The sequence below is a fragment of the Erpetoichthys calabaricus genome, chromosome 1, assembly GCF_900747795.2.
Source record: "Erpetoichthys calabaricus chromosome 1, fErpCal1.3, whole genome shotgun sequence".
In the NCBI taxonomy this organism is placed as follows: Eukaryota; Metazoa; Chordata; class Cladistia; order Polypteriformes; family Polypteridae; genus Erpetoichthys; species Erpetoichthys calabaricus.
Window position 1 is genome coordinate 278,196,627 of NC_041394.2, and position 16,650 is coordinate 278,213,276.

The following is a 16,650-nucleotide window of genomic DNA, read 5'->3' on the forward strand; positions in this document are numbered from 1 at the left end:
CCAGTGGTGTACCCATTAACTTTAAGAATCTGATGATGACATCAACAATAGAGCTTTTGAGTAGCAACTCAAGTGTCTCTCTTTTGGAAATGACAGTGTCACTCCAACAGAAAACATTGAAGAGATTTGTGACCTTGGCAACTTAATTTATACATTTCACTTCTAGCAAGCTCAAAACTGCTCTATAGTTTTAAATGTTACCACCTACTTATAATTAAAACAATCCAGATGACAACAGGTAATTCAGCCCAACAAAGTTTGTCACTCTTATCCACTTACTTCTTCTAAAAAACCATCAAGTCTAGTTTTGAAAGTCCCTCAAGTCCTACTGTCTACCACAATACTAGGTGACTTACTCCATGTGTCTATGGTTCTCTGTGTAAAGAAAAATTTACCTTTAACAAGTTTCCAGCTGTGTTCCCATGCTCTTGCTGAACTCATTTTAAAATAACAGTTTTGATCCACCGTACTAATTCTCTTCATAATTTTAAACACTTCAATTATGTCCCCACTTAAGCATATTTTGCTTGACTGAAAAGGCTCAGCTCTTTTAATCTTTCTTCATAATTCATCCCCTGAAGTCGTGGAATCAGCCTAGTCGTTCTTCTCTGGACTTTTTCTAGCACTGCTATGTCCTTTTTGTAGCCTGGAGACCAAAACTGTATACAGTACTCCAGACGAGGCCTCATTAGTGTGTTTTAAAGCTTGAGTATAACCTTCTTGGACTTGGCCTCTAAACACTGTGCTATATAACCTAACATTCTCTTAATGGCTTTTGAAACTGTCTGGCAGTTGATAGTGTCCGGTCCACTACAACTCCTACATCCTTCTCATAAGATGTACTTTTGATTTTCAGACAGCCCATTTTCTATTCAAACCTAACATTTTTACTTCCTACATGTAATACATTACATTTACTTACATTAAATTTCACCTGCCACAAATCTGCCCAAGAATGTATACTGTCCAAGTCCCTGTATAATGATTCAATGGATTGCAGATTACCTGCCAATCCACCTATCTTTGTATCATCTGCAAACTTAACCAGCTTGTTACTTATATTTCTATCCAAATTATGTATATATATTAAAAATAGCAGTGGCCCCAGCATTGACCCATGTGGAACACCACCCTTAATATCAACCAATTCTGATAGGGTTCTTCACATCATAACCCTCTTTTTCCTGTGTCTGAGTCAATTTTGTGTCCATCTGCACACAACGTCACAACTCCCATTTCTTGTAATTTGATGCAGTCCCCTTTATGTAGCACCTCAATGGGTGGGAAGACCTAACTTTGTAGCTGTGTTACCTATTTTGATCTAGATTTCTGTTTTTCAATTTTGTGCTTTGTTTGTATTTACCGGTTTTGTCTTCTGAATGTTTTAAAGGTACTTATTTTATGGTTTGTGATTTATTGGATTTGTTTGCGTTAGTTTTTGTCCATTTTGTTACTTTTTTCATACCTTATCTTTTGTGATCTCTTCTTTTTACAATTGGAAATTTAAAAACCTTAACCACATTTTGGGTCTGTGCAGGCGAGGAGTCTGCCCTTTGAGTTTGGGGCTAGGCTGAAAGGAAAGAGGCCTATTCAGGGGGGTTAAAACCTGTAGAAAAGGGCAGATCTGGCTTTTTAATGCTTTTTTAAGCCTCCTCCTCCTTTTTGATATTTTGATGTGGCAGAAATCAAAAAACTGCTGTTTACTTGCTTTAATATCTTTAAGCTTTAACATGCAATAAGCCAAAAGTATGCTACACCACTCATTCACCACTGTGAACGAATAAACTAAAATTACATTTACAATAAAAACAAATATAAGAGGTGAATTAATATATAATAAAAAATATATGTATGGATTTTATATGTCAGAATATTTAATCATATGATTACTTCATTTTACTGAATTTACATAGCACTTGATTTAACATTTTTTGCACATATCCAGGCTGCAAGTCTTACACAGCCCACCGTAATACTTGAGAATGACACTTAAATGTTTACATGGGTGGAACGAAAGCTTTACACTGTAAGCGGAAGTTGGTTTTTAAAAAAAAAAATCATCTATCCTATGCAGGCCTACTAGACTAAAAAAATGTAAATAAAAAAATGTCCTACCACATGATTATACTATAGTTATTGAAGACTTTAAATATTCAGTAATTATCACTACATAAATTGGTGCCTATGACATCACGCACCAACAGATTGCAACTGCTACATAAATAAACCAAACAAAAAAGGTAAAAATAAAGATTAAAACCAAAAAAGCAAGAGAAAAACACTAAACACCTACAGCAAGCCTTTCTTGTAATTTACCTGTCACTAAAGTATGTGATCCATTTGTTTTCATAAACCTTGATAAACTTGATTAAGCAGTTAATAAAGAATATTTGATGGACTATTGTAATAAAATTGTAAGTCTGAATATTATTAAAACCATAATCTTTCTTAAATATCATTTATATTTTTAAGGCAATGACATTTCTCATTAATTTTATATACATTAAATACTAATGTTATTTCAAACTACATGGCCTCCAGTTACATTTACTTGCAATTTTTTAATGTACTGCTTTAACACTATTGATTTGCCAAAATGAACTTGTGTAGTTTCTTTTTCTAGGTTTATCTTTTTATACTATATCTGCGGTGAGTTTCCCAAAGCCATTATAGCACTAAGAACATTGTCCATCTTAAGTCATTCTTAAGATTAATCGCTTATTTACATATTTTACCCAAAACCCATCATAACTAAAATTGCATATATAAATCCTTTGGAATCTACTTGCTTCCCAACCCACTCATTCACTACTACCTGCTTCTTAAACTAGCTTCCTCCTGTGACAATGTTAGCATACGGAAAAGGTCACCAGACAGAGTACATTAAATTCACATGACAATTCTCTTGAAGATTTATACAGTACTTGACTAGATAATACCATTTTAATGCATAACTTCTGATGACACCAGAATGGCTGTTGAAGAACAATACAACAGCAGTACATTAGCTAACCCACAGCATGGTAGAATGCACTACAGGAATTTGAAAAAATACTGTACATCCTGTTTTTTTCAAAAGTCATCACCTGACATTACATTTTGCCTCAGTGGTGCTAAACTGAAGTCGTTGTAATAGATGTATTTCACCCAGGGTTTCCCCTGGCCTGGGTTCAAATGCTATTTTTTATGACATTCACGCCTGTTACATGTTTTGTGTGAAGTGCCCCAAGATGTGGGGGCGTATGCACATCACCACAATGAAGTGTCATCAGCCCTATAAAGGCAGGGGCAAGTCACAGTTTGAGTGCACTTGGGAGTGGTGAGTTTTTGGAATTTTCTTGTGCTTTGAGTATTATTGGATTTTTGATGCCTTTGCTCTGTATTTCTGACTATTCTTTTGATGTGTTATTTGGACTTGTTCACCTTGGATTGCCTTTGCCTTTTCAGGCTTTTTTTGCTCTTTTGTGCTCCCCTGAGCTTTTTGTTATTACAGAACATTTTTGTGAAGAATAAATCTTTTAATTTATAAGGAATCTGTGCTTGCCCTTATCATACTTAGGGTTTGATAGTTTTCCCCGTGAGTGGGCTTTTTGGAAGTGTTTTGGGACTTTGTGGTTAAGCAACTCTTGAGTTCACAACAATAGAGCCTAATGAAAGAGAGGAAGATGAGGACAAGGAAGAAAGGATAGAAGTTGGACATGTCAATTTCCTTCTCTTACAGCAGAGGGTGTACAGTATATAGGTCTGGTGTGGAAGCTAAGCAGGCCGTCATCACTACCATTTTTACATCATTACTTTTTTTTCATTTATTTCTAATTGAAAGATTATATTTGCAGTTTATTGTATTTGAATTATTTATTTCCTGAAGATCTGAAAAATAAACCACACACTTCACTGTTTTAAGGAGTGTTGAAAATTTTGAATACATAATTAAATTTATTTACTCAAGTTTCTTTAGTTTATCATTACTTTTCTTGGCCCTTGCTCTTCTTTATTTTACTGCTTCTCTCTTGTCATTTTATCAAATATCAGTGCCTGACCTAGAGTGTGATATACAAACACTTTTTCTCTTCACTACCTCATTCTACTTTTGTTTCTTGCTGCGGGGAAGGCTGTCACATGCCACATGAAACAACAGCACCCAATTGTCATTGTCATTTAAAGGAAGAACAAACCATTCTTTACAAAAGTGTGGATTTCTTTTATGTTGCATGTCTGTCGTTGCATTCATCTTAGTAACAACAGGTATCTGTGTGTATTTGTATGCTTTGTGTAATGGCTTACTAATTTATGATATCATGTTTACTTCACATCATATTTTACAACTTTATTCCACTCCAATGAAAGATCAAAAACCACATCAGATAATGAAAGTATTGTCAGTCAAATTGGTTTTCAGTCAAATAATGATGGTTTTTGTAATTTGCAACAGTGGGGTTAACTAAGAGGAGCTTTATACATTGTAAAGTTGCTTTGTAAACTCTAAGATTTATCGTTTTCAGGAAACTTACCCTGATTGACTAATGTAAAACACAAATATGATTCATAAGCTTATATGAGTGGGCATGGAAAGACCTTCCTGTAATTGGTGTGGCCTAGGGATCATGATGTTGGACCATAGCTAAAGTTTGCTGGTTCAAATACAATCCCTGGCTAACTTTATTCTGGAATAAGTCAAATAACCTGTCAATGCTACAATTTTTAAAATGTGTATAAACTACAGTACTGTGATTTGAAGGCTAATTTAGATTTAAGAAAGATGTACATAGAAAACCTAATTGTGACAGTTTTGATTATTGTAGTTTAATGAAATCTACAAAGGCTTCCTCAATTTTATTTACCACAGCAGTGTTCTTCTCTATTTTATATCCCAACACTGCAAAGAACTTATTGCTTTAAACTATTTCCCAATTCTCTGATAACCTACATATGAATAGCTGTGTTTATCTCATAATAAGGCAAAGTTTGTGAAAAGTCAACACACTCAGTGATACTTCGGGTAGATTTTACTTTTGCAATCCTATAGACACCACCAGTTTCTGGCAAATACTATTCCAGTGAGAACCCATGTGAACTACAATGTTCTGAAAGCGGGAAATACATTGACAAATATAAATGTATGCCTTTGTGTAATGTTGCTATTATTCCCTTTCATAGCTACTTTTAAGATATATTTAAAATCCACACACAATTTCACTGTGATTCTGTAGCTGTACAACACTGCTAAGTACTTCTACCAACAACTAATGATGACAAAGCTGATGTTTTTGTTTTGTCTTTTCCTTGACAGAATGACTTACAACATAGAATGAAAGTATATCCATTACAAGAAAGAACTAGCACTGTATTTGTTGTTATAATGTGGAGGTATTCTGAAGGCCATATTCCTCCTGTACTGTTTATTGTCTTCTTCAGTATACTAGACTGACAGAATGACACTCAAGTCTAGAATCAAGTCTTGAGTGTCCCCCCTTCTCTAAGCACATTATACTACACCCATTTGCCACTTCATTAGGTCCACTTGTTTGTTACCGTAAATAGCCTGGTCGTGCAAACAGACAATCATATGTATGTACAATATGGCATGGAGACATGACTAGTGGTTTTAAGGCGTTGTTCAGCCAAACTTTAAAATGCATGAGAGACACTTGGTCTAAGCAATTATGACTGTGGCATGGTTTTTGGTGCCAGATATGTTGGCTCCACCATCTCAGAACAAACTGCCCTCCAGGGATTTTCAAACACTGCAGCCTCTGGAACTGACAGAGAACAGTGCAATAAACATTTAGTAAGCGGTAGTTCTTTGGACCAAGACACCCTATTAATCAGGGAGGTCAGAGGAGAATCGTCATTCTAATTTAACATAACAGAAATGTCACAAACGTTCAGAAAAATGTCCCTTGGTCTGACAAATCTCAATTTTTACTAGAATGGTATCATCAGATCATAAGCAGCATTAATCCATGAATCTGTCCTGTACTGTATTAATGCCACAGGCTAGGTGTGGTATTGTTAATGATGTGACGGACATTTTCTCCTAGATCTAACAACAATTGTGCATTTTTTGAATAGTATGGAATACATAAGAATTATTGCTGACATTATTAAGTCCTTTATGGCCACAGTCTATCTTTGTTTTCAAAAGGAAACTTCTAGCAGAATAATGTGCCATTTAACAAAGCACAAGTTTGTTCCACAAACTGAGACTTCACTTTACTCTAATGTCCTGCACATTCCCTAGATCTCAATCAAGTAGTGCTTGTTACAGATCAGGTAGAATGGGAAGTGGGCCACATAAATATGCTCTGGAAATATTGCAAGAACTACATCAATCTATAATGTCAGCATAGACCAAGATTCCTAAGGAATGTCTCCAGCACCTTGTTAAATTTATGTCTCAAAGACTTCAGGCAAAGAGGGTCCTACCCAGTACTAGATAGTGTATCTAATAAACTGAATGTTTTGTCCATTAATCATATTTTCTGAAGGTACCTTTTCTACACGGAGTCAGGCTGAGCCAGAGGTTATCCCTGAAGCACTGCGTGCTAGGAGGTACTCATAACAGTATGGCATGCCATTTCATTCAAAAGAGTGCTCATTCACGCTTCCATGGTCTCTCAATCAAGATAATTAAGTTGGAATGGTTATAGCTAAATCATCTCTTAAGGCTGCGAAAGGAAAAAGGGATCTCTAGAAAAGTCTCCTATGACCACAGGAAAACTTGCAAACATTTCAAAGATCACTCCAAAAGTGATTTTAAAGATTAATTATTTTGTTAGACACACTCTACATTGAACACATATCTTACTAAGAATTATGCTATATGCAATATTCAGAAGGGCTTATAGAGATAGAGATGAATATTAGCATCATTAAAACACAGATTACATGACAAGGTCCACATAGCAATTGAAAATAAACCTGTGCCCCTAGGGTGTGTATTGTAATGCACCAAATAACTTTGCCAGCCTAACCTTCAGTACTTTAGATCATGGCTCCACTGACCTGCGGTTCAATGCACTGTGTTGAAACTAGCATCGCCTTCATCTTCATGCAGGTTAGAAAACCCTTTCCTATTGTAAATTTCACTGAACTCTATAAAGCTCTCATACTGAACTCCATCATTAAAAATGTACACTCACCGGCCACTTTATTAATTCTTCATGGCATAGATTGAACAAGATGCTGGAAACATTCCTCAGGGATTTTAGTTGCTGCAAATTTGACGGCTGTACATCCATGATGTGAATCTCCTATTCAATCACATTCCAAAGGTGCTCTGTTAGATTGAGATCTGGTGACTGTGGAGGCCATTTGAGAACAGTGAACTCATTGTCATGTTCAAGAAACCAGTTTGAGATGATTTGAGCTCTGTGATGCAGCACATTAATTATGCTGAAAATAGCCATTAGAAGCGGGTACACTACGGTCATAAAGGGATGGACATGGTCAGCAACAATACTCAGGTAGGCTGTGTCATTTAAATGATGCTCGGTTAGTACTAAGGGGCCCAAAGTGTGCCAAGAAAATATCCCCCACACCATTATACTACCACCACCAGCCTGAACCAGTGACACAAAGCAGGATGGATTCATGCTTTCATTTGTTGATGCCAAATTCTACCCGTACCATCTGAATGTTGCAGCAGAAATTGAGACTCATCAGACCACGCAACATTTTTCCAATCTTCTGTTGTCCAATTTTGGGGAGCCCATGCAAATTAAGGCCTCAGTTGCCTCTTCTTAGCTGACAAGAGTGGCACCCAGTGTGGTCTCCTGTTGCTGTAGCCCATCTGCTTCAAGTTTCGATATGTTGTGTGTTCAGAGATGCTCTTCTACATACCTCGGTGTTAATGAATGGTAATTTGATTTTCTGTTGCCTTTCTACCAGCTTGAAACAGTCTGGCCATTCTCCTCTGGCATCAATAAGGCATTTTTGCCCAGAGAACTAACTGTCACTGGATATTTTCCCTTTTTCCGACCAAAACCCTACAAATGGCTGTGCGTGAAAATCCCAGTAGATCAGCAGTTTTTGAAATACTCAGACCAGCCCGTCTTATACCAACAACCATGCAACGTTCAAAGTCATAGTCACTTAAATAATCTGTCTTCCCCATTCTAAAGCTCGGTTTGAACTTCAGCAGGTTGTCTTGACAATGTCTACAACCCTAAATGCATTGACTGATTAGATATTTGCATTAACAAGCAGTTGAACAGGTGTACCTAATAAAGTGATCAGTGAGTGTATATTCTTGTAAAACACTGCTTTATGATTTATCAGTGATGACTTTAGAAAAGAATAACTGCATGACTTTTAAGTACATAATTTGAAGAGAAATATGTACAGTGAATTCAGACCTCTTCACTTTCTGCACACTTTATTGTTTTGTAGATTTCATTTTATATGCATACATTTGTCATTTGGTCATCAACCTAATAACCCATAATGACAAAAACATGTTTTTAGAAAGGTTTGCAAAATCAATAAAAATAAAAAAAAACTGCAATTTCTCAAGTATTCGGATCCTTAATTCAGTACTTTGCAGAAGCCCCTTTGGCTGCACTTACAGCTTCAGGTCTTCTTAAGTAAGTCTCCACAACCTTTGCAAACTTGGATTTTGGCAATTTATCCCATTCTCTGACCAATCCTCTCAAGCTCTATTGTCATATTCAGGTCTCTCCACAGATGTTCAATGAGGTTTAAGTCTTGGTTTTGGCTGGGCCACACAAGCATGGTTAGAGACTTGTCCTGAAGCCACTCTAGCATTGTCTTATACATTGTCTTCAGGTCATTGTTGTGCTGAAAGATGAACTGTCGCCCCAGTGTGAGGTCGCTGGCTGTTCGGAGCAGGTTTACTGCAAGGACCATTCTCTACTTGACTACATTCATCCTTCCTTCTATTGTGAAGCACCCCCATAGCATGATACTGCCACCACCATACTTCACAAAGGTACAGTATTAGGTAGGCAATGGGTATTGTCTAGTCTTCACCAGATATAGTGCTTAAAATTCTGCCCAAACAGTTAACTTTTTATCTCATCAGACCTGATAATCTTTTCTTCAAGCTCTCAGAGTTCAAGCAGCCTGTCATATGCTTTTTACTCAAAAGTGGCTTCCATCTAGCCATTCTACCATAAGTGCCTGATTAATGGAACACTACTGAGATAGTTGTTCTTCTGACAGGTCCTCCCATCTCAGCAGGGGTCTCTGTTAAAGACCACTGGGTTCTTGCTCATCTCCCTCACCAAGGTCCTTCTTACCTGGTTACTCAGTTTGACCAGACAGCCAATTCTAGAAAGAGTCCTAGTGGTTCCAAACTTCTTCCAATACTCAATTTTTGAAAGTTTTAGAAATGGTTTTATACTCTTGCCCTAATCTATGACTAAATACAGCTTGGTTTTTGTCCTGACATGCAGTGTGAATTGTGAACCTTATATACACAGGTCCAAACAACTCATTCTGCCACAGGGGGACTTCAATCAAACTCTAGACACATCTCAAGGATAATTAAAGTACACAGGATGTACCTGACCACACTTTGGAGTGTCACAGCAAAGTGTCTGAATACCTGTTGTAATGTATGTATGGGCTTCCGGAATGGGATAGAGGGATCCTCACCTGGCCCAAACCCCATATACATGTACTAGATGGAGGCTCTAGACAGATGGACATTCTGACAGGGATGGTTGGTGCTTACTTTTCCTGGGTGGAACAGCGAAGCAGAAGGATAGGGAGAATACCTATCAGTGCTACATGTTCCCCCAAGTTGCTAGAGGTAGCATCCTTTTACTGGAACAGCCATGTGCATACCAGTGGGGCAACCTAGGAATTATAGTCTCATTAGGCAGCCCTACTGGGTGCCATGGGTGCTGCCAGAGATGCCAAAAGTAGGTATACATACTTTGAGACATTTCCAACTGGCCCAGAAGTGCTTCTGACATGTAATGCTGTAGCACTGAAAGTACTCCTGGGTTCAGCATCAAAGGAGACACCCCATCTCAATCTGCAAGTCAGAGTTGAGATTGGAGATAGACAAAGCTTACCTGGTGAGGAGCGGAATTGAAAAAGAAATGGATAAAAGGAAAAATAAAGAGTTGTGTTGTAAAGGCCTAATAAAGAAGCCTGTTCTAAGGTATTTGTTTACAATAAAAATGTCAGTTTGAACCAATTTGTTATGGTGTATTTGTGTTTGGGGCTCTGCTGCACCACCTACAGGCAACACTATATAAATGAGATATTTTTGAATAAATTTACAAACCTGAAAACATGTTTTTTCTTTGACATTATGGGTAATTAAGTGTAGATTGATGGGCAAAAATGGCAAATTTATCTATTTAAAATTAAATCTACAACAATAAGGCGAGCAGACTATAAAGGGATTTGAACACTTTCTGTATACACTGTATTATGCAAATGTTAAGTATTATTTAAATAACACTACAAGTCATCTAATTTTCCATCCCTCCTTTGTTGTCTGCACTGCTGGGTAATGCACCTGATTCAATGTTTGATGAAGCTTTCTTCAGCGGTTTCAAAATAGCCGTGACAACAGCAAACACTTTTAAGATAATCTCCTGGCAGCCCTGCCAGGAAGAGTTCAAGATCAAGTTCATAAAACAAATTCCAGAAGGAAAAAAGCCACAACACTAAGAGATTGGCTTGAAATCAAAATGTGTAGCTACAGGAGTACGCCTGTGTTTTCATTTCCTATGAGCTCCCCACCTTCAACAAAAACGTCAAGTTGCAATCAAAACTGTTGACATACCTTTTTGGAATTGGATCCAGCACCTGAAAAAAAAGTAACAAAACAGGTTATATTAGAGAAGGTGACATGGTAAAAACAATCCCTCAGCTACCTAAACAGATATCTATAATGCTAAACTCTAAAATATATTAATGTATTATTCTTCCTTGAGGTACCATATATAATAAAGTATATGATGAAAATAATTAGAATTCTGTATTTGTGGCATATTTTGGCAATTATTTTCAATTATAAGAAACATTTAAAAAACAAAATGCCAAAAAAACAACTGTACGTACAATATTTATATCGTAGTTCTTAATATCAAGCATCATCACTGCTTTACAAAAATATTAACTTTCAATGAAATAGCCCCCGTTATTTGAATAGTATTCTAGTATTTGAAATTTCCCATCTGTGGTACACTTCTAGGATCAATTGTCTTATTTTATTTATTTGATTGACCGTCACTTTTTATTCTTTAAATAAAAAGTATTTAATACCTTAAGAAAGTGTGACATACTCACCTTGAATATGTACCGTACAATTATTTTTAAGCTACAACATGATTACTTCCCTGAATTCCCATAATATACACAAAGACTTAAAATGACAAAATCTATCTATACAGTATTATATATATATATATATATATATATATATATATATATATATATATACTGTATATATACACAGTGAAACCTTGGGTCATGACCGTAATTCGTTCCAAAACTCTGGTCGTATCCCAATTTGGTTGTGACCCGAAGTAATTTCCCCCGTAGGATTGTATGTAAATACAATTAATCCGTTCCAGATTGTACGAACTGTATGTAAATATATTTTTTTAAAGATTTCTAAGCACAAAAATAGTTAATTATACCATAGAATGCACGGCGTAATAGTAAACTAAATGTAAAAACATTGAATAACACTGAGAAAACCTTGAACAGAGAAAAGTAACATTGCAAGAATTCACGCTATTAAAAACACTTTTTTTAATGAGTTTTAAGCACAGGGAAAAACATGAACATTTGAAAAATCCGTAATTTAATAAACAACCAAGAAATGTAACTTTGCAACAATGCACACTACAAATCGATCACTGTAAACAGAAGTGAAGTGGAGGTTAAAATCCAATAGAAAAAAGTCTTCATTAAATACAACAAGGTTAAAACAACCAAGAAAATCAACATTGCAACAATGCACCCTATGAACCGATCTCTGTAAACACTTTTTTTTAATGAGTTTTAAGCACAGGGAAAACATGAACATTTGAAAAATCTGTAATTTAATAAACAACCAAGAAATGTAACTTTGCAACAATGCACACTACAAATCGATCACTGTAAACAGAAGTGAAGTGGAGGTTAAAATCCAATAGAAAAAAGTCTTCATTAAATACAACAAGGTTAAAACAATGTTCGAATCAGTCTCTTTAAAAACAAGCCCGGTTCATTCTTTAACTGCCTTCTCAGCCTTACGCGGCCAGCCCCCTCGCTCTCTCTCTCTCTCTCTCTCGCGCGCACGCGCTTGCTCACGTTCTTTTTCTCTCTCTCTCTCTCTGCACAGGGAATGCACAGGGAGAGACTGAACACGTGTGGAAATAATCGCCACGTACAAACTGGAAGGGAAACTGGCTTGTTCTTCACCTGAGTGTGTGGCCGTGAAGAGATGCAAAAGTGTGGCGAACTTTTCGGTCGTAACCCGATTTCTACATGGTCCGAGATGTTCATTACCCGAGGTTCCATAGGATATACACAGTAATTATATATATATATATATATATATTATATATATATATATATCTATCTTCTTATATAATACGCTACCGTGGCTGTCCGTTTGTCTGTCCAGGATTTTAAATCACCTGTAGCTCGCAAACCGTTTCACCTATTGACCTGAAATTTGGTACACATATATTACGTGACATCTACTATTTACTTTTGGGGTGATGATTGACCTCCAAGGTTATTCCTCTTTTTATTTTTGTTTAATTTTATTGTAGAATCATCTCTCGGAAGTGGCCAGAGAAGGGCGGCCAAGTGGCACAGGCTGTTCTCATCCCTACCACCTTCACCGTCACTTCCCCTATTTCTTCATATCTTAAATCATTCTTGAGGCAGATTGAAGACTTGAATTGAAAAATTAAGGAAAACGTAGTAAGTAATTGCAACACAAACGCTGACTTAATCAGTTTTAACATGAAAAGATGTCGACGAAAGAAAGAAGAAGCGGGCCACTAAGGTGGAGAAAAGAAGAGCTGCTCAGGAAGCAGCAAGTGCATCAACCTCTGAGCAAACGAATGCTAAACGTACAGAGAAAGAGTAGGAAAACTATGAATGATCAAGTCAACTGTATTCAATGCATGTTATTGTGCAGTGTGCCATTACTGGTATATATATAATAGAATACCTGTCTGTTTGTATGTTTCCTATAAAATCCTACACCCTTTGACTGATTGGAACCAGATTTTGCAAAGATGCTCTCCAGGAGGATAGCGACAAGGTAGACTACATTAAAAACTAAAATTTTGATCATGGACGTCCCAGTGTTTTTTTTTCTTTCCCTTGTTTGCTACAGTTTGCTCATCACTACCACCTGCTGGTTCAGAAAAAAATGAACCATCCATACAGACTGAAGCCTGACTAGCAGACAAAATGACCAGAGCTTAGCATTACTTACCTGGGCAACGGCACATGCTGTTTCTATCTACTGTAATATACAAAGGAGTATTATGCGCTTTTGCAGAGGGGGGATGTTGTGTGAAGCTTCATCAAGAGTGGCAGCAAAACACAATGTAGAATCAAAAGGTTAATGTTTAACTCCAGCTTTGTTGGTTTTTCTTCATAATTTAAGCACTACTCTCCATCTTTAATTAAGAGGATATGTCAGACATGACAGTGTTTATGTATATACCCTTCAGGGAGTTACCACAATTCTGGAATCCAACAGGACCCAACACATTCTCAACTCACGAGAGTGGAGGTATTGACATAAATCTTTGCTTTCTTTCCTTAACTCATTCTACAAATACACCTGGGCAACACCGCGTAATTCAGCTAGTATGTTATACAGTAGAAACAAAACAATGAAGTATAATGGAAAATGTTTATGTCAGCATTAAACCCTTGCTTAAGGCACTTTTGTCAAATGTAGGAACTTTTGACTGCATTTGACTCAACATGGCCTCCTTTCAACTCTGCCAAGTATCGTAATCCCTACCTATTATGTAAAGTATTTCTATATAATGATGTCAGGAGCAAGCTTCATGATGGGGATGGATTTACATGGCCAGTGACTTATGCTAAAAATGTGCCAACCACAGCACTATATATTCTGGCCAATTTCTGTTTCATTTGACAAGATAATCATTTGCTTTCTCTTGACTTCAGAGTCTGCCATGCACCTTGTTGATATTATGTGGCCTTTACCTAGGTGAGACTCCATCCGACTATAGCATCAGAGTTACTGTTATAACAATTTGAAACTTAAAAGTGAATTTAGGTAATAGTTATTCAAATAATGCTTAAGGACTCTACCATTTTGGTTACTTATTTGTTGATTTGTATTGTCTACATTTCTATTTCATTTTTTTATTCATTATGATTGTAATTTATTTACTTTTCTGTATTTTATTTGCACTTTTAATTTTTCAATAAGATCTTGTAAAGTACTTTGATCTACACATGTTGTATGAAAATGTGCTATATAAATAAATGTTGCTGCTATGTATTCACTCTTCTTTAGAGGGCACATCGGTAAAGTACTGTTGAGATTGTTGTCCTCTGGATGGCTTCTACCAGTTTGGCAGAGGTATTCTGAACTTCTGCTGGACTGATCAATTGGTACTTCTTTATTTATGGAAATATCCTCACAGTTGCTCAGTTTGAGCCAATAGTATTAAAGAGGCACACTATTTACTTTCCTAATCATATCCCTGAATATTACCTGTAAACTCTCTGCTTTCTAGAACATTTTACGATCATTCTATGACAAAGTTATGTGTGCAAGTTCTTTCTTTAGGGTTGAGTTCCTGCACCGACATTCACTATAGCAACATTACTTTATAGAGTTAGGTGTATTTCTTCAGAATTCGTGTAAATGAAGTGAAATGATTAAAAGTTGAATCCTTCAAAATTTTCCCAAGAACCTCTGATGGAAATTGGTAGCAATTTGAACTTTCATGATAAGAAGACATTGAATCAATAATGTTATGTTAAAAAAACAAAAAAAAAATTTCTTCATTCTAAATAATTTGTTTAGATTAAGTGCAAATATAAACAATTACATTTTAAAATATATTTGAACAAAACTCAAAAAGCAGAATTTTTTAATGAGACACCATGTACAGTATTTAAAATGTATGGTATATGAAGAAAAAAAATGAATTCTCTGCCAAATTTTAAAACAATGTCTCTAGACCTCAGATTTACAGGAACTGTTTATACCTGAGTGTTAGTTGCTGTTGTAATTCATTTGAGCCTAGTGACCTCCTTTCCCTCATAAAGAGAATACAACTGACAAGGCTTTTCTATAAACAAAGGCACACTATTATTCAAGTATAAGATGTATTCTGACAAAAAGAAAGGCATTATTTGCACTGCTAGGTACAAGATGAGGTCAGCCAAAAGGAGTGCAAAGGGCAGAAATCAAAAAAGGTTTAAATGGCAATCCAGCAGGGCTTCAGACATTCCTTTCTAGAAATCCACAAGAAATGTGGTGTGGAGCACAGATTTGCAAATATAGTATTTCAGTATGCACTTCTATGAAAAGATCTGATGACCTATAGCAATACTTCCAGGGAATGAAGAGCAGGAGGGTTATCTGATTCTGTTTTCTTCAACTCTCAAGAGATATTTCTGACCACCTTTTTCACATGCTCAATGAAACACCCTACCATGACAAGGAATGGTGACTCAACATCTGTTCTCTCAAACATTTCAAATATTGAATATAAATATTATAGTGTGCAAACTGGTAGGGGTTCAAACCTGTTGCCATATTCAAAAGGCAACTCCATATTTTGTAGGTCCTGAGGTATATTGGTATAGGAACTGGATGTCTATCTATATAACCTTGCAGGTTCTGGGCCCATTATTTGATTGCTCCATGATTCTTAGCAAGTCACTTAGCTTTTCAGATCTTCAGCCATGCATTTTTGAAAACATATAAATGAGCTGTGTAAAGCACCTTCAGAAGGTATACAATATGTCATAAAACACCGCTGTATAAAGTAAAGTAATGAATAATCAAAATAAACCTTAAATTATTAATATTAATATTGCAATTAAGATTGTGATATTCTGTGTTCTTGAAAGCCGTTCATTTCTGGTACATTTCCATGTAGTAAACTTGTGCAAGAGGTGGGGGATACATAAAGAATAAAATAAAGAAATAAAAAGTCTGACTTAGCATAAACTGTCATAATTCAGGGTGTTTACAAGAAATGTAATGATTTTCCTCATGAGGTAGATGTACATAATAAACAATAATGTGTTCAAATGTTTAAAATATTAAAATCTGTGACTCAGTTTAAATATTTAAAGTCTAACTATTCTTAATTGTAATAGATGTTTGTCGTTTTCACCCAGTGATAGAGGTTCACAGAGGGCTACACTCTACATACCTATATTACTGATCCCCGTTTTCTCAAAGTTTTGTGAAAAGGAGTGACTTTGACCCCTTGTATCTCATTAGGCGATGAACTATGAACCTGGGATGGATTGTTGTGGCATGTATAACTTCAAGTCATTCTTATCAGTTTTGCTGAAGATGCCTATTGGTTTAATTTTTATCATGAGGGTGTAATTTCCTACAAACGATATGGTCCAAAACCGGCCTAAAAATGAGTGTTTCTGGGTCCAAAGAGCAAAAAATATGGAAAACCCCAAAAAGTTGGACGCCTT

At 36.2% G+C, this 16,650-nt stretch overlaps 1 protein-coding gene across 1 annotated transcript in view; it reads right to left on the reverse strand.

Annotated features, from left to right (window-relative positions):
* Window positions 1-16,650, reverse strand: part of plekhg7 (pleckstrin homology domain containing, family G (with RhoGef domain) member 7) — a 100,426-nt gene that overhangs the window by 71,714 nt on the left and 12,062 nt on the right. The window contains exon 2 of the mRNA XM_028815482.2: window positions 10,766-10,788. Within this exon, the coding sequence (XP_028671315.2) occupies window positions 10,766-10,788 (23 nt within the window). The remainder of the gene's footprint in view (window positions 1-10,765; window positions 10,789-16,650) is intronic.